Here is a 23,978-nt window from a genome sequence, read left to right as displayed (position 1 = left end):
TTTCATTTATCTGAGCACTCACTATGGTCTCGGCACCAAATGCTGCAAATACACAGAAAATAAGGACCTTGCCCTTTACTCTCATGGTGTTTTTAATCTCGTGGAAGAAGACTGATGATAAGAGAGTAATTTCACATAGTGACAAGTGCTATGAAGAAAACAACATACAAATGAGATAGAGAGTAATGGGGGTTTGCAACTTTAGGTAAAGTGTTCAGGGAAGACTCATTGAGAAAGTGAACTCTGGGCTCAGATCTGCATAATAAGAAGGGGCCAGCTATGCAAAGATGGGAGGGAACAGTGTTCTCAGCAAAGGCAGGTGCAAAGGCCCTGAGGCAGGGCCATCTGTGAAGGCATCTGGGAAGCCTTGACAGAGAGGACATATGAACTGGGTCTTGAAGAATGAGTGAGCTTTCCACAGCCAGAGGGGAGGAGAAGTCACTAGCAAGGGCAGGGGGCCCAGGGAAGTGCAAAGTGAGAGCCTTCAGCAGCATTCATGGTCCAGGGAGGCTGGAAGACAACGTCAGGGACGAGGGGCTATTGGAGAAAATGGCCTGGAAAGTTGGGTGGGAGGGAACGCCAGGTTTTGGACCTATGGCTTTGGCCATTAAGATTTCCTTGATTTTTTTTTTTTTTTTTTTAACTGAGAATCTCGGAGTGTTTCTGAGCATTATACGGATAAATTATTAGGACTAGAAGTTGGTGTAGAGAAATTATTAGGACTAAAGTTCTCAGATGGTAAACCAGGTCCTTACTTCCTGAGTGATAATGATTCATGATGAGGAGGGGTTGGATGAACAGGCACAGGATTTGCTGCCCAGTTTTGAATTTTTATTTGGAGAATATGGAGAGAGCAAAGAGGACACCCTAGGATGGGAAAGAAAATTAAAGGAATTGTAATCTTTTTTGGAAGAGAAGGGGGAAGTCAAGGTAATAGCTCAACTTCTCTACATGAGGGAACTAGGCAATTGTTTTTCATTTTAGCTAAGAAAGGGTCATGGGGCATGGAGAATTGTGGATAGTCATAACAAGGGATTTGAGGGATACCAGAATGGCTTAACAAAGAGAACTTGCCGGAAAAGCGGTTCTGTTGTACTGGGGAGACATCTCGATTGTATTCTGTCCAAAGGTAGAGGGTTGGATCATATAATCCCCCAAATCCACCTCTTCCTACATGAGAGGGGTTTCTAATCCTTGTTAGAAGGAACCTCTCACCCAGAGAGCTGGCTTGGTACAGTCAACCCTTGAATTTCCACAAAAAAAATTGAGGGTGAAGGCGAGGAAAAAAAGAAGCATGTGTTCATGATGGGGAAGAGCAGCAGAGATAAAAATGTGCATTGTTCAGTTTTGTTTTGGGTTATTTGCTGGGCTGTTTAAAGTGCCAGGTCTGGCTCTTATACAAGTCTCAGCTCCAATAAGCTGGCTGCAGGGGAGACTTCTTGTTGCAATTATCCTCTAAGCATAGCTAAGTCATAAAATCCAGGACTTTTCTGATGTGAAATGTGCAGGCTTTAAAAATCAGTGTCACTGTCAACTGCTGCTGCCAGCAAAATAAGTGATTCACATTGTGGCAGAAAACTCCCCCAGAGTGAAAGCTAATGAGAACACACACGGAGACTTCTGGATGTCCAGTCGGAACCCCACACAACGGCAGCATGGGGGCTGGCATTTCAAAGGTCAGAAATCAAACAGGGCTGAAATCAAGGGGGAGAGAATTCTCAGAAAAGACATAGACTTGGCAAGGACTTCATGGGCAAAGAAATTCTCATTGCAAACTCCTGTAAGATAGCTTTGGTCCCTGCAACTTCTGAATAAAGGTCTCCGTGAAACTGTCCCTGACCACTCCATTTAAAATTACAACCTTTCCCAATCCCTATCCTCTTGCTTTTTAAATTTTTCTCCAGAGCATTTACCATCATGTAATAAACTATATGCTTTACTTATTACTCTTTCCCCACCAGAATGTAAGCTACATGATGGCTGGAAATTACTTTTTGTCTGTTTTCCCCTCTGCACTAGGTGCTTAGCATATGCTGGGTGCAAAGTATTTGTTGAAAGAACGAACATGTGTATAAAAATATCCCCACAACAGCCTCTTGTGGTGAGGACTGTCATCACCATTTCACAGATAAGAAAATGGGAGAGCAGAGATTTAAGTCTCATGCTTTAGACCAGGGCTTCTTAAATATGAACAGACAAAGGAATCCCTGGGGATCTTGCTGAAGTGAAGGCTCTGACTCAGCAGGCCTGGGTGGGGCCTTAGTTCTGCATGACCATGCCTCAACTTCCAGGTAGTGCTAGAGCTGCTGGACAGCTACGCACCCAGACAAAAGGATGACGCAAGACCCTGCAAGTGGCTAAAGGAAATCAAAATGTTTTATCCCAAAATAGATTTCTTTGACATCGTTTGAAATGGCTGCTGCTGGGCCAGCGGACAGAAGTGGCCTTGCAAAACTGTCTCTTGTGGGGAAATTTTGCACCTGTAGAGAATCTCCTTGAATGCAGCCAGCCCTTCTCTTTCTAGGCCTTTCCCAGATCTAGGACAGATTGAGTCTGACACCTTTACAAGTCTGAAAAGAAATTCACCATCTATTCTCTCTAGGAGTTATGACCTGGAAGGCTTCATCTACATAACAATGCCACCTTTGCTAGCCAAGCCTCCTTCTTTCTCTCCCCCATGACATGTCTTGCCATTAAAACCTGGTTGTGGTCATGCTCTGAGCCTGCATTCTTTCTATAACCTCAAGATGGTATATAAGCTTCTGTACCTTACCAGGGGGTTGGGTCTTCATTCTGAAGCCTCCCCTGTATACAAGTTAAATAAATCTGTGTGCCTTTTCTCCTATTAATCTGCCTTTTCTGAGTTGATTTTTCAGTGAAAAAGACCAAGGGTTCCCCTTGACCCCACACTGTACAGTTGTGGCAGGATGAACCCCCAAATTGGGGTTTGGCCTGGGAGGGCCGGTGGGTTTTGGCTTCCTAAAGGAAAGAATTCAAGAGGAAGCCCAGAGAGTAAAGTGAAAGCAAGTTTATTAAGAAAGTAAAGAAATAAAAGGGTGGTTACCCCATAGGTAACACAGCCCCAAGGGCTGCTGCTTGCCTATTTTAATGGTTATTTCTTGATTAAATGCTAAAAAAGGAGTGGATTATTCATGAGTTTTACAGGAGAGGGGCTGCGAATTCTCAGAACCCAGGGTTCCTTCTGTTTTTAGAGCATACAGAGTAACTTCTAGGAGTTGCCATGGCATCTGTAAATTGTCATGGTGCTGGTGAATTATCATTAGTGTCACCATCTTGATTCTGGCTGTCTTCAGCTGGCTTCTTTACCACATCCTGCTTTATCAGCGGGGTCTCTGTGACCTGTGTCTTGAGAAACAAGTCCTGCTGAACTCCTATTTCACAGTGAACCCCACTGTTAAGAGTGAACGTCAACTTAGCCACTTACCAATTTACCTTGGCCTTCCCTCTAACTCTTCCTTGCCTCAATTTCCTTAAGAAATTATTATGAAGATTAGATTAATTTGTTCTTGTAAAGTACTTGATACAGTATCTCTGCACTATAACTATCTGTAATAAGTTAGTAAGAATTCATACTTTTTGGTCTGAATCTAACAACTTTCTCTCAGAATCCTAAGGGAGCATTATTAAAGTTATATTCTGCTTCACCAAAATGGAAGTCAACATTTATGCTGAGAACCATGATAATATACACCTACTATCAGAAAACTAGAAGTTTCTCCTGGATATATTATGTGAAAATTTTGAGACAGGTTCCTAAAAGTGGAATTGTTGATATTCATATTTTAAATTTTGGTAGTTATTGTCAAATTGCCTTTCATACCAGCAGTATTTGAAAGTGCTCATTTCTCTTCATCTTAACCAACAATGGATCTTAACAATTTTTTAGATTTTTGCCAGTTTAATGAGGAGAAAAACCTCATTTTAAGTTTGCATTGCTCTGATTACCAGTGAGGCTAGGCATCTTTCTATATGTTTATTTGCTATTAAAATTTCTTTTTGAACTCCTGGCCTCAAGTGATCCTCCTGCTTCAGCCTCCCAAAGTGCTGGGATGACAGGCATGAGCCACCAGACCCAGCCCCTAAAATTTCTTCTTTTGTGAATTTCCTGTTCATATAACTTCAACCATTTTTATAATTTTTGGTCTTTTCTGCATTATTTTGTAGAAGTAATTTATATATTATCTATTTGTTACCCATGTTGCAAATATGTTCTCCCAAATATCTTTTCCCTTATGATGTATTTTGATCACATAAAAGTTTAACATTTTTATAGGTTTAAATTTGTTAATTTTTTCTTTATGGTTTCAGGATTTTATGGCTTGCTTAGGAAGAAGAGCTTCCCATCTAAAGATTATGAAAATATTCAGTTCTGCAAGTATTTTTTTTAACATCTAACTTTAATTCACCTGTTTTTTGTTTGTTTGTTTTTTTCTGTGAGGTACAGGCTTTCTCTAATTTCTTCCCAAATGGATAGCCAATTGTCTTCATATCATTTATTGAAGAGTTTATACACTGCCACTGTTTTGGAACGATATTTCATCAAATTTTTTTTTCTGCCCTCTTTTCTCTATCGTCTTTCTCTGCAACTCCAATTGTGTATATCTTGATAAACTTTGTGCTGTCCCACAAAGCACACCAAAGGCCTCTGGGGCTTCAACCATTTTGCTTGTGTTTTATTCTTTTTTCCTTCTGTTCTTCAGATTGGAAAATCTGTACTGTAATCCAGCTTCAAGTTCACTGATTCTGTGTTAGCTCAAATATGCTATTGAGCCCCTCTAATGAATTGTTCATTTCAGGTGTTTTGCTTTTTTTTTTTTAATTAAATTGAGACAGAGTCTCACTCTTTTGCCCAGGCTGAAGTGCAGTGGTGTGATCTCGGCTCACCGCAACCTCCGCCTCCTGGGTTCAAGCAATTCTCCTGCCTCAGCCTCCTGAGTAGCTGAGATTACAGACGATTCTCCTGCCTCGGCCTCCTGAGTAGCTGGGATTACAGGCATCTGCCACCACTCCCGGCTAATTTTTTGTATTTTTGGTAGAGATGGGGTTTCACCATGTTGGCCAGGCTGGTCTTGAACTCCTAACCTCACACCCGCCTCAGCCTCCCAAAGTGCTGGGATTACAGGCATGAGCCACCGTGCCCAGTCAGGTGTTTAACTTTCTTTTATTTATTTATTTATTTATTTTTTTTTGAGATGGAGTCTTGCTCTGTCATTCAGGCTGGAGTGCAGTGGCACATCTCGGCTTACTGCAATCTCTGCTTCCCGGGTTCAAGCGATTCTCCTGCCTCAGCCTCCCGAGTAGCTGGGATTACAGGCACCTGCCCACGACACCTGGCTAATTTTTGTGTATTTTTAGTACAGACAGGGTTTCACCATGTTGGCCTGGCTGGTCTCCAACTCCTGACCTCAGGTGATATGCCCAACTCAGCCTCCCAAAGTGCTGGGATTACAGGCATGAGCCACCATGCTCGGCCCATGTTTTACTTTCAATTCCAGAATTTCCCCTTGGTTCTTATAATTTCCATCTATTTTATTATTCATTTATTTAATTTCCACTTTAATTTATTCATCGATATTATTACTGATATTCTTTATTTGATGAATCATTGCTGTCATACTTTATTTAAACTGATTTTAGTTCTTTAAACATTTGTAATAGCTGCTTTGAAGTCTTTGTTAAATCCAACATCTGGGTTCCTCAGTTTTTATTAACTGTTTTTTTCTTCCTGTATAGCACATGAGAAATATATACGATATATACAGTGTCTGTGTGTATTTAAATTGGACATTTTAGATAATATATTGTAGCAATTCTGGATTCTTACCCCTCCCATTGAGGGGTAGTTGTTACTTTTTTTTGTTTTGTTTGTTTAGCGACTTGCCTAGACACACTCTCTGGAGTCTGTTTTTCCTGGAGTGTGTAGCCTCTGATGTTTCTGCTGGCAAAATATATATTGCATGTATGCATATATATGTATGTGGGTATGTGTGTGTGTGTGTGTGTGTGTGTGTGTGTGTGTGTGTATATATTTATCACTTGTTTTTATTTTTAAGCCTGGTTTTGTAGGGGCTGTCCTGGATCAGCACAGCTTAGTGATCAGCCAGTGACTGGTCAGAGGCTGTATGTAAACATCTTGATCTAGGAAGGTTTTCACCCTCAGTTGGTGGGTCTGTGTGTGTCTCTGGGGAAAGCATTTGAAGATCAGGCAGTTTACAGTCAGCTTCAGCTCTTACCTTCTGTATTCACAAGTCCTCAGGGCCAATCAGTTGATTCTCTTGGATTTTTTTAGGGAGACAATAACAATTTTTACAATAGGATACCTTTTTTTTTTTAAGAATAAAGGCTATCATTTCTTTTTATTGTTAAGGCCTCCAACACAACTAAACTGAAGAGACACTAGCAGGGACTCATGCCTGTTCCTCACTTAGCTTGAAGTTTCCTATAGGTTTCTGGCAAAGGGTCTTTGTCAAGTTGAGGAAGTCTTCTATGCTTTCCTTACTGGAAATGTAATAAAATATCAGAAATAAATGTTGAATTTAATTTTTAACTTTTTAGAAACCCTTATCAAAATTATCATTTGGTTATTTTTCATTTAATCCTTTTATTATTAATAATAATATATAACGAGTTATATTAATCAGTTTCCTCATGGAGAACCAACTTAGCATTCCTGGATTACATCCTGTTTTACCCAGAATATATTATTCTTCTAATAGCAATCAATTTGCAATTTATTTAGAACTTTTGTATCTGTTTTCAAAGTGAGTTTGGCTCACTGCTTCCTATTTCTGCGTGAGTGTGCCCGCTCTCCATTTCTGGTTTCTGTACCAGGGCTATGTTAGTTTTCTGGAATGAGTTGCTTTATCTTTTTCTACTCTCTGGAACAGCTTATATTAACATAAGAATTATCCATTCCTTGAAAGCTTACTAGAATCTGCCTATATAGCTATCTGGGTCGGTGATTTTTTTAAAGATATAGGTCTTTGTCTACTTTTACATTTTTTTCTAAGATACTCAGTCTAGTTGGACTTTTTTTTTAACCTCATGCATATTTTATTCAGATTTTATCTTTGTGTGAATAAAATTGAAAAGATTTTTTTTGTTTTGTTTTTGTTTTTTTGTTTTGAGACAGGATCTGTCATCCTGGCTTGAGTACAGTGGTGTGAACATGGCTCACTGCAGCCTTGACCTCCTGGACTCAAGGGATCCTCCCACCTCAGCCTCCCAAGTAGTTTATGCCACATGCCTGGCTAATTTGTTTTTTATTTTTTGTGGAGACAAGGTCTTACTTCCTTGTCTGGGCTGGTCTTGAACTCCTAGGCTCAAGGATCTTCTTGCCTTAGCCTCCTAAAGTCCTGGGATTACAGGCATGAGCCAACCATGCCCAGCTCAAAAGATGTTATAATTTTTAAATCTTCATATAAGTATGGTACTTCTTTAAAAAGTATTTCTAGTGTTGTTTTTTGGCATCATCGCTCTTCTTTATTTCTTGTTGAAGCTTGCTGCAGGTTTGTCTATTTTTTTGGACAAAAAAACAGCTTTTGATTTTGCTAATGTGGAATACTTTTGTTGTTATTATTTTTTCTATTTCAGGATATGCTTTGTCTTTAATAATACCTTCATTTTACTTTCTTTGAGTTGGGTTTATTTCATTGTCCCTTGTCTAGTTTTTATGTTGTCAATTTAGTTCACTTATTTTCAGTCTTCCCTATTTTCCACATGTAAGTAGTGGCATTTTCCTCTGTGCTGGTTTTGTCTAAATCCCATTGGTTTTGATATGAACAACCGCTCACTGTCTTTCACTTCTAATTTGTTCATCCCTTCAACTTTGATTTCTTTTTTTTCTAAAAAGTTAATTTGAATGGTGTTTAAAATTTCCCAAGTGGATTTGTTTTTGGTTGGTTGTTTGCCTAACCTTTTGTTTTTAGCTTCCAATTTTATTGCATTGTGGTCAGAGACTGTGGCTTCTACTGCTTTGACTTTAAAAATTCCATTGATGCTTATTTTTGTGTTGTTGTATGTTGAATAATTTGTAAATGTTCACATTTGAAAAGAATGTGCATTCCCTTATTTATGTTAGGATCTCTGTTAATTACTCCATATAAATTAGTTTCTTCAGTCCTTACAGTGTGAGATAGGTACTACTACTAGTTCATTTTACAGATGAGGAAAATAAGATTGGGGAGTTAAGGTAACTTCCTATAGGTTGCCATAGCTGGTAAACAAGGGAGCAGTAATGAAAATCAGACATTCTGACTCATTCTGTCTTGGTCTCTATATAAATGATCCCAACTCTAGTTGCATTATTCAAATACTCATTATTTTACTCCTACTTGTGTGATGATTTTTGAGGGGAAAGCAATAAATTTTCTTGCAATGACTGTGAATGTGTCCATTTCTTTTTGTGTTTCTAGGTGTTTCTATGGTTAAAGCTGTGTTGTTGGTTATATAAAATTTCATTTATGTTACAAATTCTTAGTGGACTAAATCTTTAACACTCTGAAATATATTTTCTTTTGCTCTGTTTAATGTTTGTGGGTTTTGGGCTTTAATTATACTTCATTTGCTGTTAATATTGCTATACTTTATTTCTTTGGGTTAATATTTGCCTTTTTTTTTTGAATGCCTTACATTCTGGGTAACTTTGAAGGTGTATTTCTTACAAGTTATTTGGTACTTGGATTTTTAAAATTCTAATCTGAGAGTGTCTTTAGGGCATTTAATCCATTAATTATTATTTTGATTATTGAAATATTTAGGTTTATTACTTCCATCTTATTATACATTTATTTTTTTCTTCATAAATTCTTTCCTTTTGGATTGTTTTGAATTTAATTATGTTTTAAATTCTTCTTCTTTAGTGGTTTGGATGTCCTACATTGTTTTTTGTTGCCCTTAAAATTTTACATATTTAAACATTTATTTTACCAAAGCCTTGAGCTAATTGGTACATAAACTTGTCCCCCCAAGACAAGAATCTTGACTTGCTTTCATTTCCATCTCCCTTGACTTCTAACTCTTATATTATGATCATCTGATATTTTCATTCCAGATTGCTATTTAAAAAAAGGAATAAGTTTAACTGGCTTTTTTGTTCTTCTGCAATACATTCTCAGAAAATCCAAGTTTCGAATCCCCTACTTTATTCTTTAATATTTGTTCTACTCTACGGCTTATATTGAAGTTTCATTTGAATGATCAATATCTTGAATTTACAAATCTCTAGTTTATTCTGTTTCACGGAAACACTGTCTTTTTGCATTGCTCTGAAGACATCAGTCTTGCTTATTCAGAAGCCTTCTGTTGGCCTTGTTACTGCACCCTCTGGTATTAGTTCTTTTGATTGCGGTTGCTGCCTCTCTGCCCTGGTGTTGATGCTCCTCCTCTGGTGGGTGATTCTTGGGGGTCTACTCATCATCTGTCTGTCCTATTGACTGAGCCTGCCTCTGGTGATTAGGGAGTGGGCGGCACTTTCAGGAGCAGTGTGCAATTCAGCACAATGGGAAGCACGTGAACTTTGGAGTCAGACCTGGTTACAAACCCAGCTCTACTTTTTAGCAGCTGTGTCAGGTTGGGCAAATCCTTGAAGCTTGGTTCCTCAACTTGGGATGCTGATCTTACCTTATGAAGGTGCCGTAAGGATTACATTTGACAGCACATGAAAAAGGCTATTAAAGCCTTGGGACAGCAATAAATGGTATTCATTTTTTTGGGGGGGTCAGTTATTCAGGAGTAATTTCTTTACTCTTTAGCTTTGGATTATATCGACTGATTTGATGGCCCCAACTTAAGAAGCTCCTCCAGGTCATCCTTGGGGAAAACAATTCATTCCTCCATTTATGTCTAATTTTAAGCTCCTATTATGGTCAGTGATGTATCAGGTGCATATTTTCTTCATAGGGATGTGAGCAGTCCCACTATAAATTAATTGAAGTTCCCACATCAACTGACTCATTGTGGGATACCCATCGTACATCATGGGTAGCCCTGTCTAGTGTACAAGCATGGGGAGGGAAGATTTTACAGTTTACTAAAATATGAGTCCTGGCACCAACTTGGAATATTCTAACAGATGTTGGTATTCATGCCATATTGAAGTCAATGTCCTAATGGTACCCTATGGCAAAGACATTGATGTATCTCCTTAGAAAATTATCATTCATCTCTACAATTTTACCTCCTGGAAATCAGGTCAGTTCTTTAGAATCACTGCCCCATAGCAAGAAAACAACAAGCCAGACAGGCCAATATTTTCAATTGGTTTTGCAGGAGGAGGAATGAATGGTATGATATTTATTTTATATCTCTTCTGGACTAACACTAGAGTTCTTTCAAAAATCCAGTACTTTCACCTGGAATAAAAGTTCTAGCCGTTCACTCCCTGTTAGCTATCATTTCTGACTTTTTCCCTTCTTGCATATTAACAAGAGCCAAATCCCAAAGCCTTCTCCTCCAGTGTGAGAAAGCTGCTCACAGATACAGGTTTTTAACTCCATCAAGTGAAGCTTGCAGTCTGAGATAAAGCTCCCATCTCTTCCATTGAACCTTCAGAAACTGTGAGTAAAACTTCACTTTGGAAAGACCACTACCCTCTTCCCTTCATAAGCCATGAAGCTTGTGACAGATGTGTTATCTTGGTGCAATCTTAGACCTGTGCTCAGGGGCTATGCTACACGGCTCGGCTCTGCAGAAGAATGGCAATAAAGTGAAGTGGTTCAATTTTTCAGGTCTGTTCTGAAAAACTGAGAAGATGATCTATCTTCACTTCAAAAAGAAATCTCTAAGGAGCAAGTGGACACAGCCTGCCTCCCATAAGCTGTCTGGCTCACTCATTTTATTCCTGGAAATCAGGTGAGTTTTTTAGAATGACTGTCCAATAGAAGGAAAAAAGTAAGCTAGGGAGGTCAGTAGCTACTGCTCATTGCAGCAGGCCAAAGGTGGTTTGCTGACAATGTCCATGACATGTAGTTAGACTCTAGTATCAAACAGGGAGCTTGGCCTTCTCCATGCCTAAGTCAGCAGATAGGAAGGTTCAGGTCTACAGCACACACACGATGTACCCAAGAAGAGTGATTAATTTACAAACTGACAGAGGAAATGACTGTGGTTCAGTACTCTCTGTCATTCTGCCAAAATATCTATCTGCTGTACATCTGCAGAAGGCATACGGAACACTTACTCTTGCCTATTTGTATAAGAGCTAGGCAAACAGAATGGAGAACCGGGTGTAGCTCCCAGCACAGCAGATACTCATCATACACTCACAAGTGGTGACTGTTCCTCTATCTGGAATGTTCTCTTCTTCACCTGTTCTCTTGGTGAACTCGACATCCTCTAAGCCCTGACTTGAAGAGGTTCCTTTGTGAAGCACTGAACCTTTGTAGCATCCTTGGGTCTGGGCATGCCTCTATTATTGCATTTGTTACACGGTATTACAATGGCATTTTATGTATCTGTTTCCTGCAAGACAGTGAGTTCTGGGGCAGATGTGGGACTTATTCCTCTCCTTGGAGCCTGGCACGTAATAGGTACTTGCTGAGCCAGTGTTTGTGAACAAATCAAGAATGATTTGTTACTGGTAATTTTGCTATTTCAGATAGACTAGAAAGGTCTGTCATTCTTCCCCTCTATTATTTTCATGATCATTACAACCTGGCTTCCTGATGGACAGACACTAGGTCCACAGTGACCTGTTTCCTTTTTTTTCTGTGCTGTGGGAAGTCAGAGTAGGGTCCACACAACCCCTGTGGGTGGGAAGCAGTGAAAATTGATAGTCTTTCCTCAGGCCACCACCGTGGCTCTGTTTTTAAGGTAAATACAAGCACAGCAGAGGGGCTCAGAGACATTAGCTACAAGGAAAGAAGATCACGAGCCAAGGCTGGGAGTTTGGAGTGGTTACACTTCATTAGGCTCCCCATAAAAACCTCCCATATATAAGCCAGACACTCTCCACTTACAGACAGCTGGACCTCAAGAAATGCTTTGGGCAAACACAAAAGACTCTTTGGTGAAAGCTAGAGGCAGGTTGGTCCTGCCCAGGGACCCCAGAAGCAGCCCCAGAGACTTCTAAATGAATTCTGAACCAAGTCAGAAAACTGTGCCACACGTGGGTCCGTAGGTAGGGTGACAGCCCAGGGCCCATAGGGCCAGTAAGCCCATCCTCATTATGCTCTATGGATGATGATCACAGGCAATACAGACACCAAGGGCACTGTTAGAAAGGGAGAAACAATTTGAGGGTCCCAAGGGTGTGGAGAGGAATGACAGATGAGCCTTCCCTCCATGCCTATAATCTGTTTCTGCTTCAGTTGGCTTAACATGTCCAGCTGGTGCCCAGCTGTTCAGTAGCCTTTGGGGGTTGGGGAATGGTGGTGGCTGAGAGTGGGGGTGGGGAGGGAATGCCACCAGGCCAAAGGGTCACCTCCTAGTGCAGTACAGAGAATGAGTGCTGGTTTCTCCTAATAGGACTGAATTTCACTTGCACCAAGCCACCCAAATCCCCAGAATGAAAGCCCTGCTCCATTCAAAGTCCCATAAGGCCAAAGTGGAAACCGTCATGAGCTCTGAATCACACCTGACCCAGTGAGCATTCTCAGGCCCTGCTGAGCAAGGGAGGAGCGGAGCCACAGGAGGCCCTTGCCGAGGGCTTTAAGGCAGAGGGTGTGCCAGCTGTGGGCCTCTGAAACAAGTATCTGGGGACTCTTGCCTCTTCACTACAGCACCTCATGCACTCGCTTTTATGCTTCTACTCTTGTTGTCATTCTGGGCTCAGTGGTGATCGTTTATAAGAACACAGAGAGCTTTCCTACTTGCTTAGTGAGATGTGCCAGTGAATTTACTTTTCCATACCATGAAGATGCCCACAGCCTTTGATCACAGGCTGGGCTATCCAGATGGAGACTTGGCCATCCTAGGGCCAAGTCTGTTACAGACTTTATGAAAATTCTAAATATAGTTTTGAAAATCCAAAGGATTTGTTTCTCAGAGCCCAAAGAACAGAGTGCAGCCAGCTCACACCACTTGGGTATCTGAGGGTCCACTCAGCCAGACCGATAGCCAGGCAGTTGTCCAGGTCTTCAGGAAACCACTTCTAATGCCTTCCATGCAAGCCAGCTATTTGTAAGTGTGAGCCCAAGTCCCTTCCAGTGGCTTTTCCTTGGCTCGATGATCAGTAAAGAGGAAAAGGGGTATCCTTGGTTTTGGGGTACCTTCAGAATCTGAGTGACTTAAATGTCTTGTTTTGGTCAATAGATGATTTTGCCCCTAGGGAAAAAAAAAAGGCTCCTGCAACACTGTAGATGTTCACGTGAACAACTCAGAAAGCATGCTCTAGGAAGAGAACACTCCTAGATGCTGGGGAAATGTGGCATGGTCAGCATGGTTAATAATATTTAAGAGGGTAGCCAGAAGCCTGTGTGGTTTGTTCACCCCATGCTAAGTTCCAACCATAGTACATCATAGGTGCGGAACACCGGCGGCTTTCTTCTGCTGGGTCAGCAGAGCCCACAGACAAGGGGATGCCATGGAACTGGAATGGAACATCATGAGGGATGTTAACATCTGAGCTGGCATCTCGGGAGGAGTGACCTGTTCTACATTCAACATTCACATGCGTCTGGTTTTCAGTCCACATGACCCAGAGGGCAGCAATGCCAGAAATTACTGTCACCATCACACAATGTTTTCTGAACCTCCACCCTGTGGGCTGTGTCCTCTTCAACTCTCGGCAGATATTCACCTGCTATGGGCCTTGCTGCCCTGATTTTCAAGCTATCTATGGAAAAACTGTCCCTTTGGCTGAATGTCCTTCACGTGCCCCTATAGAGAGCAATGCTTTCACAATCCTCTCAACAAGGACTGCAGGCACTTTCCCTGTGCAAAATGCACTCAGCAAAATGCATTCAGACGCATGCAACTGCAGATGCTGCTGGGGGTTCCCAGAGCCAGCGAAGTCCATCCCAGGAGCTGGTTCATAATTAACTCTTCCCCATCTCCAAAGAGGTCTTCTTACAGCATTAACCAAACGGTCTCAATTGTAGAAATTCAGGTATCACAGGTCCCCTGGCCTCTCCAGATATGTCTCCAAAGGGTAGAATGAGTTAAATTTTCCAAACCCTCAAGGTGGATGTCAGGGTAGGGTGGAATACAAAATTTGAATGGGCTGGCTCAAAGCTGAAAGCAATAGTGAAAACAAATGGAGAACTCACCACCATTTCCTGGACATGAAACATCTCTGCACCACCAGATGAGAGTCGATTAGGGAAAGATATGCTGACAGATGACCCTGGAAGGGTGCTTGGGCCAGTGTTGTAGACCTGTGGGTGTGGAACACACACAGCAAGTCTCAGTGGAAAATAGCAGACCTCCATTTCCTGTCATGCAATATATATTCTAAGATTCTTTGAAACCACATGCAGAAACTCTAAGGTTCGGATCTGGAAGGTCACAACTTGAAGTAAAGTGAACTACTGAATGGCGGGAAATTTCAACAAAATAGGAACACTTCTAACATGCATCTAAAAATCTCAAACTTTGAAATTACCATATTCTCTTTCAGCATTTTGTCTTCTTCCTGCTAAAACTTTTCTTTTTACATGCATAGGAATTTACTCATAGACTATTACACTTGGTGAGAACTCAGACATCATAATCTAGTCCAGTGGTTCTCAAATTTCAGCAAAACATCAGAACCATCTGAGGGGTTTGTTAAAACACATATTGGTGGGGGGGTATGGAGTGGGGGTCATGCCGAGTTTCTGACTCAGTAGGTCTAGGGTGGGGCTGGCAGATTCATATTTATAACATGGTCCCAGAAGATGCTGATGCTGCTGGTCCAGGAACCACCCCTTGAGACCCACAGATCTAGTCCAACCTCTTTCCTTTGCCAGTTTGAGGTAACTGAGGCCCTCAAGGACCAAGTGGGTCATCCCAAAACCAAGCGATCGAATATACAGAAAGGGCTGTTTTTACTACATCAGCCAGCTGATTTGGTTTCCAGGCAATCTGCAGCTCATCACTTGCACAACTGTACCCCTCTTCTGTCTCAGCATTTGGTTCTATAAAACTTTGCCTCTCTTGTTTTCCCTAGCATTTCTCCATTTTCTGTCTTCAGAAGTCAATCATTTCCTGAGAAATGAGGAAAAAGATGGAGGTCGCAGAGACCAATAAGAGCAAGGAGGGAGAGGAAAAAGCTGAACATGAAACTCGAGGAAGAAACAGAATATGCAGAGGAATAAAAAAAGCGAGTAGATCTCTAGAGACAGAAAGTAGATTAGCGGTTGCCTAGGGCTGGGGAGTAGGAAGAATAGGGAGTAGGACAGGCAGCATGACAGGCCCCCCAAAGATGTCCATGTCCTCATCTGTGGAACCTGTGAATGTTATGTGGCCAGGGGGAATTAAGGTTGTTAATCAAGCGACCTTAAAATAAAGAGGTTATCTTGAATTATCCAGGTGAGCACACTGTACTCACAAGAGTCCTTATATAGGGAAGAGGCAGAAGTCAGATCAGAAAGAGAACATCCTAAGACTTGACCAGCCATTGCTGGCTTTGAAGATGGAAGGGGGCCATGAGCCAAAGAATGCAGGCAGCTCTTAGAGGCTGGAAAAGGCAAGAAGTGGATTTTCCCCTGGTGCCTCTGGCAAGAACACAGGCCCTGATACTTTGGTTTTAGCCCAGCGAGGCCCATTTTGGACTTCCGTTCTTCAGAACTGTAAGATAACACATTTGTGTTGTTTTAAGCCACAAATGTTGTAGTAATTTGTTATAGCAGCAATAAGAAATTAATACAAGAAGCTATGTCAATGGGTTAAGAATTTTTCTTTTTTCTTTTTTTTTTTTAACCAGTCCAGAGGTCTTTCATTTTTTAGACACCTATTATGCCATGAATTCATAGGGAACAGGTTCCAGCAGCTCAGGCTCCTTCCCATTGGTTCTCACAAAGTGTGCTTCTCTGGGTGGTGCAGGCTGGTGCTTCAGTTGGACCCAGGTATCTTTCTGTTTGGCTTCCTTCTTTTTTTTTTTTTTTTTTTTTTAAGACAGAGTCTTGCTCTGTCGCCCAGGCTGGAGTGCAGTGGCCCAACCTCGGCTCACTGCAACTTCCGCCTCCTGGATTCGAGCAATTCTCCCTGCCTCAGCCTCCTGAGTAGCTGGGATTATAGGCGGCTGCCACCATGCCCGGCTAATTTTTGTATTTTAGTAGAGACGGGGTTTCACCATGTTGGCCAGGTTGGTCTCAAACTCCTGACCTCAGGTGATCCGCCTGCCTCGGACTCCCAAAGTGTTAGGATTACAGGCGTGAGCTACTGTGCCCAGCCAGCTTCCTTCTTTTTCTGATCATTTTCCTTCACGTGTTTCAGGAAGCTATCTTGGCTCATAGAATGCTTAATGTGCTCAATACATACCTTAATTTTCTTGGCAAGAATCTTGCCCTTAACTTGTGTGTTTATAACAATGCCAACAGCATGCTGGGTAACACCGTAGACTCTTTCAGTTTAACCATGGTAATACTTGTGGGGCCTTACTTTTTGAACAGTACCCATTCCCTTGATGTCTATAATATCACCTTTCTTATAGATTTGCATACACGTGGCCAAAAAAACAACTCCATGTTTTCTAAAAAGCCTAGAGAACATATATCAGGTGCCTCTCCTCTTTCCCTTTGTGTTCGACATTTTGGCGAATTACTGGAAGATGGTGGTTCTGGCCAAAAGGCCGAAATTTCTTTTGGGGGTGATCGAAATGTTCCAAAATTTTGCAACAACAAGGACGGAACTGGAGGTCATTATGTTAAGTAAAATAAGCCTTGGGAGGCTGAGGCAGGCATGTTTGAGACCAGCTGGGCAACGTGGTGAAACCCCGTATCTAAAACCCGACCCCCTCTCCACAAAAAAAATTAGCTAGGCGTGGTGGTGTGTAACTCTAGTCCCAGCTACTCAGGAGGCTGAGGTGGGAGGATTGCTTGAGCCCAGGAGGTTGAGGCTGCAATGAGCTGAGACTGCACCACTGCACTCCAGCAGCCTGAGTGACAGTGAGACACTGCCTCAAAAAACAAAACAAAAAAAAAAAAAAAAAAAAAAGAAAAGAAAGGAAAGAAATAAGCCAGATATAGAAAGACAAACATCACATGTTCTTATTTGTGAAAATCAAACAAAATTGAACCAAAACAATTGAACTCAAAACCAAAACAATTGAACTCATGCAGACAGAGAGTAGAGGGATGCTAACCAGAGGCTGGGAAGGATAATGGGGGGATGGCTGTGACGGGGGGTGGTGGGGATGGTTAATGGATTAAAAAAATTGAAAGAATAAGACCTAGCAATTGATAGCACAATAGGGTTACTATAGTCAATAATAATTTAATAGTACATTTTAAAGTAACTAAAAGAGTATAATTGGATTGTCTGAAACACAAAGGATTTCTTGATGGGATGGATACCCCCATTTTACATGATTATTATGCACTGCATGCCTGTATCAAAACATCTCATGTGTCCTATAAATATATACACCTACCATGTACTTACAAAAATTAAAATGAAAAAAATTTAAAAATATTCTACAACTAGATGATGATGACAGGTTCACAATTGTGTAAACATATTAAAATAATTGAATTGTATGCTTTAAATGGGTGAACTTTAAGGTATGTAATCATATCTCAATAAAGATGTTATTTTTTAAAAGATGAGTAAAATATAAAATATATAAGTTTTGTCAATTTAAAACTAAATGTTTAAAAAGGATAAGTAGGAGAGAGGAAGGAATGACATGCTGCTTGGTGGCCTGGGCACTAGAGAGAGAATCCAGGGAATCTGCAACTCTGAAGTTGAGGTCAGAAGGGCAGAGCCAACAAAAAGCCAGAAATCTTACCAGGTCTTCACACATGACAGGATGTATGAAGATCTAGCTCCAGCTAGCTCTTCCCTAGAAAACTGTGTCTTTGGTTTTCTGCAATAGTTGGTTCCACTTCAAAGAATAAATAGATAAAAACTGATAGAGCAGATGAGTGGGTTGCCAACTCCTGATTCAAAAAAGAACAATATTCACCAAAACAACCTGAAGACATAGAAAAGGAAGGAATATCTGACCATAGCTGAAATAACTAATTTGAAGTGAAACATGAGTGCACAGAATTAAAAATAAACATCCTGGCATGTCTGGGAAATCCCATTTCAAGCATGAATGGGGTAAGCAATGAAGAAAAAGATGCTGATTTGCACTATTTCACTCATCAGAGCCAGGAGGACAGGAGAGCTTGTATTACCATCTTTATTTTTAACAAATGTCTTTATACTGGATTCTCTGCAAATGTTCATGTGTAATATCTGCATTATTTTTGGCCATTGTTTTTCAGGTGGGGAAATGCTTTAAATTTTGATGCCAAAAAAGCCTCTTATTGTCGAGAAATTAATGTGTCTGTTTAAAAACTATGATGAAATGTAAAAAGCAGGCCCAAGACTAGTATTTCTGCCTTTCTCCTGTGTACAATGGCAGTGGAGCCTTTAAACAATTATGTAGCTTGTTGAATAACCCATTTTTAAAAGCATAGAAAAATCTGTTCATATGGAAAGTCTTATGTTCTCCTTCAGGAACAATATTACTGGAATAAGGAAATATAGAAACATTTTCTCCGTATTCCTGGCCTCCTCCCACAGTATTTTCACCTTCTGGTCATTATCACTGCCAAGTTGGTTAGTGACCTTCCTGCAGGACAACCACAATAACAACCATTATACCAATAAATAAGTAGTCAGACAATTCTCAAGGAAAAAGTGGGTTTTGCTAACACAGAAGGATCTCCTTCTAATCAATGGCACACACTATCAATCTTTCAGACCCAACTCTCTTAACCCTAGATTGAATGCTGTGCACTTCCTGAGGCAATGGATCACGGAGGAGTTTATCTAAGGGACATGCCAATCACTCATTCCCCAGGGCTGGATTCTCTAGCCTGAGTCCTATTTCAGGTCAGATGTGAAGAAAACTATTTGCCTGAATACCAAACTTTAAACTCACTGTAAAAATTACCTTCAGAGAAACAACTGGAAGGATAAGCTGCATACCCTCAGATTTCTTTCTTTTTTTCCCCAGAGGGTGATAAGAACATTTGGTATCTTCTGTGCAACCCCTGTTCTTCTTTTCCTTCTTTCAACACTCATACCCTCTTCATTACACGGTCTGTGTTACTTGAACCCTTCTAAATAATTTTCTGAACTACATCTTTAATTGTAAGACACCCCTAAAACTATAAGAGTAGGAAAGAGTAGAAACAACTAAGATGAAATAAACCCATCAGGTCTTTATCTATTTCCTACCCAATTACGAAAAGCAAAGGAGAAAAACAAAATAACTCTGAGAAGCAATTCAGAAATGCAGAGGTGCTGTTCACAGCAATCACTCTACTGTCTCAAAAGCAAGCTCTAACCCCATCCTTCCCTTTCTCCCCTGTAAATCAAGAGCAGGGTGTGACAGCAGGGGCTTAGTTGGTCAGAAGGCACATCCTCTGTGAGCTGGGGACATGTGTTATGTATCATGGTTTCGCAGTCTGTTGCTGGGAGAATACTCTGGGGAGAGGAAGACCATTGTTTGTCAGAGCCCACAAATGTTTTACTGCCACATTCTCTAGACCCTCACCCTGTCATTATTTGTCATCCCCTAAGTCCACCTAGGAGAGGCCACAAGGAAAGAAAATAATTATTATTTAGCCACAGCAGTGAATGCCAGAGTGGGAAACCATCTCTCCATGGGGAAGGATGCAAGAGGCAGAGAAGAGTTCTGGGAGGTAGAACCAGAGAGTGAGGAGATATGGACTGCTGTGTCCTATGGGTGAGTTGGGCCCATCTCCTTCACTTCATCCACACAGGGTCCGGCCAGTGCCGCCAGGTCTTGGCCCCAGCCCGGCTTCTCCCAGCTCTGGGACCTTGAGGACATCCTTTCTTGCTTGGGCCTACATTTCATGATGTGAAAATTATATGAAATTCAAATTTCATTGTCTATAAGGAACGAAAATTTTGTTTCTGTGTTATCTATGGCTGCCTTTGAACTACAGAAGTATGGTTGAATAGATGCTGCAGAGGCTGAATGGCCCACAAAGCCTAAATTACCCCATGGCTCTTTTCAGAAAAAGTTTGCTGACCCCCAACTAAGAGAAGAAACAGTGTCCTTCATGAGGTCCACAGTCTACACCAAGGGGACTTGCTGGAAATGATGCCTGTGTGCCTGGGCGAGCCAGCCATGGCTCAGTGAGGGAGCAGCGTGCCTCCCGTGGGGGCTCACAGGGGCTCACACTCCTCTGCTCTTATAAAACTGCCCTTCCGAAAGGCTGTTCCCCTGCAGGAGGAGTGGGCTTCTGGATGAGCTGGAAAATCTCAGGAGGAAGGGACACAGCAAATCCTCTGAGGCAGCCCTGCTCAGAAGGTGGGGAATGATGGAGAACAGAAAGGGGTCCTCATGGGGTCATCTGGGCTGGGACATTGGCTGAGGCCTCCACCACGCAGAGGGCTTCTTGGGGAAAACTGGCATTCATGACGTGGACCTGTCCTTCCAAATCCTGAAAAAGCAGAGGGGCCTGCACAGCAGAGTACCAGGCATCGAAAGGATTCATTGTGTGTGTGGTTACAGATCTCACACACACACCACACCAGCCACCACAGAAGGGTTTCTCCTGACAAGAGCTTAGCCCTCTGTAGGAGAGACATCCCATGTGCCCTTCTGTTAGCCCCCAGGGACAGAGGAGGTCTCCAAGAGTGGGTACCTGAAGGGTGATATTGATGGGCTGAAAGTGACACTCCAGGTCATCCAGCTGAATGAAGTTGGCTGCGTCCACGGACTCGCCATATACAAAGGAGGTTGGAGACATGATTCTGAAAGAGGAAAGCATGAAATCTGTCATCCCTACCCACAGTCAAGCACCCATGGTCACTGCCATTCTGAGAAGCAAACATTTGTCTCAATTTAATCCAGTGTCTTGCACCCAGTGCTTCCCTGCTGGGGCTGTTACATAGCCAGGCTGTGCTTTCTGACCAGGCATGAATAGTAGTGTCTTCTCATCTTAGGTTATGTCAATAAGCTGCATGGAGAAATATGCACTGGGATTACCTTTCTGAAATGACAAGATTATCATAGCTTTGACTTTTTAAAAACTGGATTATAAAAGTATACATTTTCTGTTTTGTCATTCGAAAAATGTTTTATGGGTTGAAGAAGATGATCATAAGCTTTTAAAAAATAAATATAAATGAGTTATGTATTTGGCATCCTAAACCCCACTCTATGACAAATTTACTTAAAAAACTTAAATTTGTCAGACTGCCAAGATGACTAGAAGTTAGGCATTTGAAAGCTGAGTCTGTTCATTGATAGCATTTTCCCTTGGATTTCGGAGGCTACATAAGAGGTGAGAAGAATTCAAGCTCAGTTTGCAGTAATGCTTTCAATGTTGCTTATATGAACACATTCCTGAGAAGAAACAAAGCTCTGACTGACACTCCCAGACAAATATCGACTTCTAGATGCTGGAGGCCACTCACTCACCTAAACACAACAATGGAAGATTTTTGAGACTAAGTCCGAATAGACAACAACTCATCCATTTTCAATGTTTAGTGCATTATTTTAGTAAGGTAGTGAGTTCCCAGCATTAACAAATGGCAAGAACTGTTTTAGGTTCCTGGAGAGATCAGAGGTTGACTCATTTGTTTAACTGATGGCTTCATCAGGGGCTGTTAACACCTCCCAACAAGGTCCTCTAAGGACTGATTACATGATCAAGTGTCTGGGGTGGTGGGGAGAATGTTTTCTCTTTGTCCCCAAGGATAGGGCTTGGTTCTGGGTATATTCTTGCTGTGCCTTTGATGAGACAAGTAAATAAATGATACAGTTAAAAATAGAGCTGTGAACAGAGGCAAAAATATGCTAATTTGCAAATATATTCCATCAGTACCTCATGTTTAAAAAACATGACCAAAAATGTCAAGAGCTCAGGAGCAGGAATGCTTGGAGACTCATTCCACTGGCTCCCAGCAGTGCGGGCTAGTGCAGGGATGGCTCTCCCTGCAAGGGATCAACATTTCTACTGCTAGTCAAGGCTGAGACCCAGAAGCACTTGAAAACTGAAAAATTAGAAACTGTGAACCTCCAGAAAGTTCAGCTTGCATTTGGGTCAAGGGTTCAGTGGGTCCTCACCTGATCTAAACTGATTGTGTAAATCTTTTTTCCACTATCAAAGAGGTATGCACTCTGTTTTCTGAAGCTGGAAAGAAATGGAGTTCTCATTTTTCCAGGCTGGGGCTTTGGTTGAAAACTGACACAAGTTGTTTCAGGTCTCCACAGACTGCAGCCCAGGGTCCTGCTTTCCAACAATGCCAGCGGCACTGAATGACCGTGGACTTGACCCAGACAGACAGTGTGGCCGATGGGATGGTTCCCTGCCCATTCCAGACCATTACAGACATCAGGAAAAGCCACCTCTGGCTCTGCAGAGGGAGTTAACAGAAACAAGCAAAGCCAGCACTGCCTGTGGAGCTAATCAGAAAGTGGTCCTCCTGTGAGCCAGGACTGGAGACACATCTGGTGATAATCTCTGGCCCAGCAACTTCCAGCTGAGATTTTAATCCCAGGAGCCATGCTGCTTGTTACCATACAGCATTCTGGAGGGACTAGGGGCAGATGAGAATATATGCATATAAAGGTATATGGAATGTTCAAAGAAATTATGGGGCTTAAACTTGTCATCAAACTTCTCGGATTATTTACCAGGTGGGTGGGTAGGTGGGACAGAGGAGAAAACAAGGAGGGAGGAGTGTATCAGTTACTGCAGCTAAAGCTTCATCCTGCTTTTCAAGGCTGGGAGGAAGTGGAGGTGGCACAGCCCTTGGCTCCTGGCTGGCTACACATGCAAATATGAGAAGCACAGTGTTCCACTGGAGGGCACTCCTGTGTTGTGGCAACCCAGGACCAGGCTACTCACCCGGTGATGGACGTGTCCACCTCGTGCATCAGCGGCACCATCAGCACGAGGGTGTTGTCATGCAGGGATTCAGAGCGCTCCGTGTTGCCACTGTGCAGAGAGAGGAGAATGAATGAACGCTGGCCAACACTAGCTGTCCAGCAGTGAGCTTTCTCTGTTCCACTTTAGAGTTGAATCTCTACATTCTCCAAGGGCAGATGGCACCTCATTGCCCTCAGTCTGTTTTTGGTCCCTGTACATATCTATCAAGGGCACTCTATTGTCTTGGTTGTGTTCCACACAAAGATTTGAGTGTAAGTAGTTTATTCGAGAGGTGGCCCCAGGAAACGCCAGTAGGAGTGGAGAAGGGAGAGAGCAAAGGAAAGGGGACAATAAAGGCATGCCATACAGGAGGGTCGTGCTGTCGGCAGCCAGGGCCCAGTCTCGCGGGGACTCTGTGAGGCAGAGTCAGTCTTCCTAGCTGAGGGCATGGGAGCCAGGCCTTTATCCACTGACTCCTGAGAGCTGCTGCTGCTGCTGCTGGGGGTGAGGGTGGGGTGGAATGAACCCCCTGGCACCTGCCTGTCAGGCAAGTGAGTGGGCTCTGGCCAGAGAAAGCCTCAGCAGGGTGGCTGGTGCTGGGAGCCGGAATCTGCCCAGTTTGTGGATAGATTGGGAAGGGTGAGGGCTGAGGGGTTATGGGCAGGGCACCTACTATGTGTGCTACTTGTGTAAGTGCCTGTTCCACGAACAATGGACCAATGAAGTTAGGGTATTGCAGCCAGGAAGGAGTTGCTAGACTTCAGCAGCTATGTCTCACCTGAAAGGACCACCCATCATCCATGGACAGCCAAGCCCAGGAAAGAGGCCCTGACCAAACCTACCACTATAAACATCATGGAAGCTCTCGCTATAGACCCTGGCTATAGCAAGTCTATGGGGGTAGATCAGGCATCGATATTTTTGAAAGCTCCCAAGGTGATTCTAAAATACATCCACATAAGGCCTCCG

General features: G+C 42.2%; 1 protein-coding gene across 6 annotated transcripts in view; it reads right to left on the bottom strand.

Moving 5' to 3' along the window:
- ITGA9 (integrin subunit alpha 9) overlaps window positions 1-23,978 on the bottom strand; it is a 374,600-nt gene that overhangs the window by 58,699 nt on the left and 291,923 nt on the right. For 5 of the 6 annotated variants that reach the window (XM_526172.9, XM_054681668.2, XM_054681666.2 and 2 more), the window contains 3 exons: window positions 22,989-23,078; window positions 20,775-20,883; window positions 14,229-14,336 (listed from right to left, as the gene is read on the bottom strand). In XM_526172.9, the coding sequence (XP_526172.3) occupies window positions 14,229-14,336; window positions 20,775-20,883; window positions 22,989-23,078 (307 nt within the window). The remainder of the gene's footprint in view (window positions 1-14,228; window positions 14,337-20,774; window positions 20,884-22,988; window positions 23,079-23,978) is intronic. The other variant, XM_054681665.2, reaches the window with a different exon arrangement.

Source organism: Pan troglodytes, chromosome 2, assembly GCF_028858775.2.
Source record: "Pan troglodytes isolate AG18354 chromosome 2, NHGRI_mPanTro3-v2.0_pri, whole genome shotgun sequence".
Classification (NCBI taxonomy): Eukaryota; Metazoa; Chordata; class Mammalia; order Primates; family Hominidae; genus Pan; species Pan troglodytes.
The sequence above is the reverse complement of the archived record's forward strand: the minus strand, read 5'-3'. Positions and strand labels throughout refer to the sequence as shown.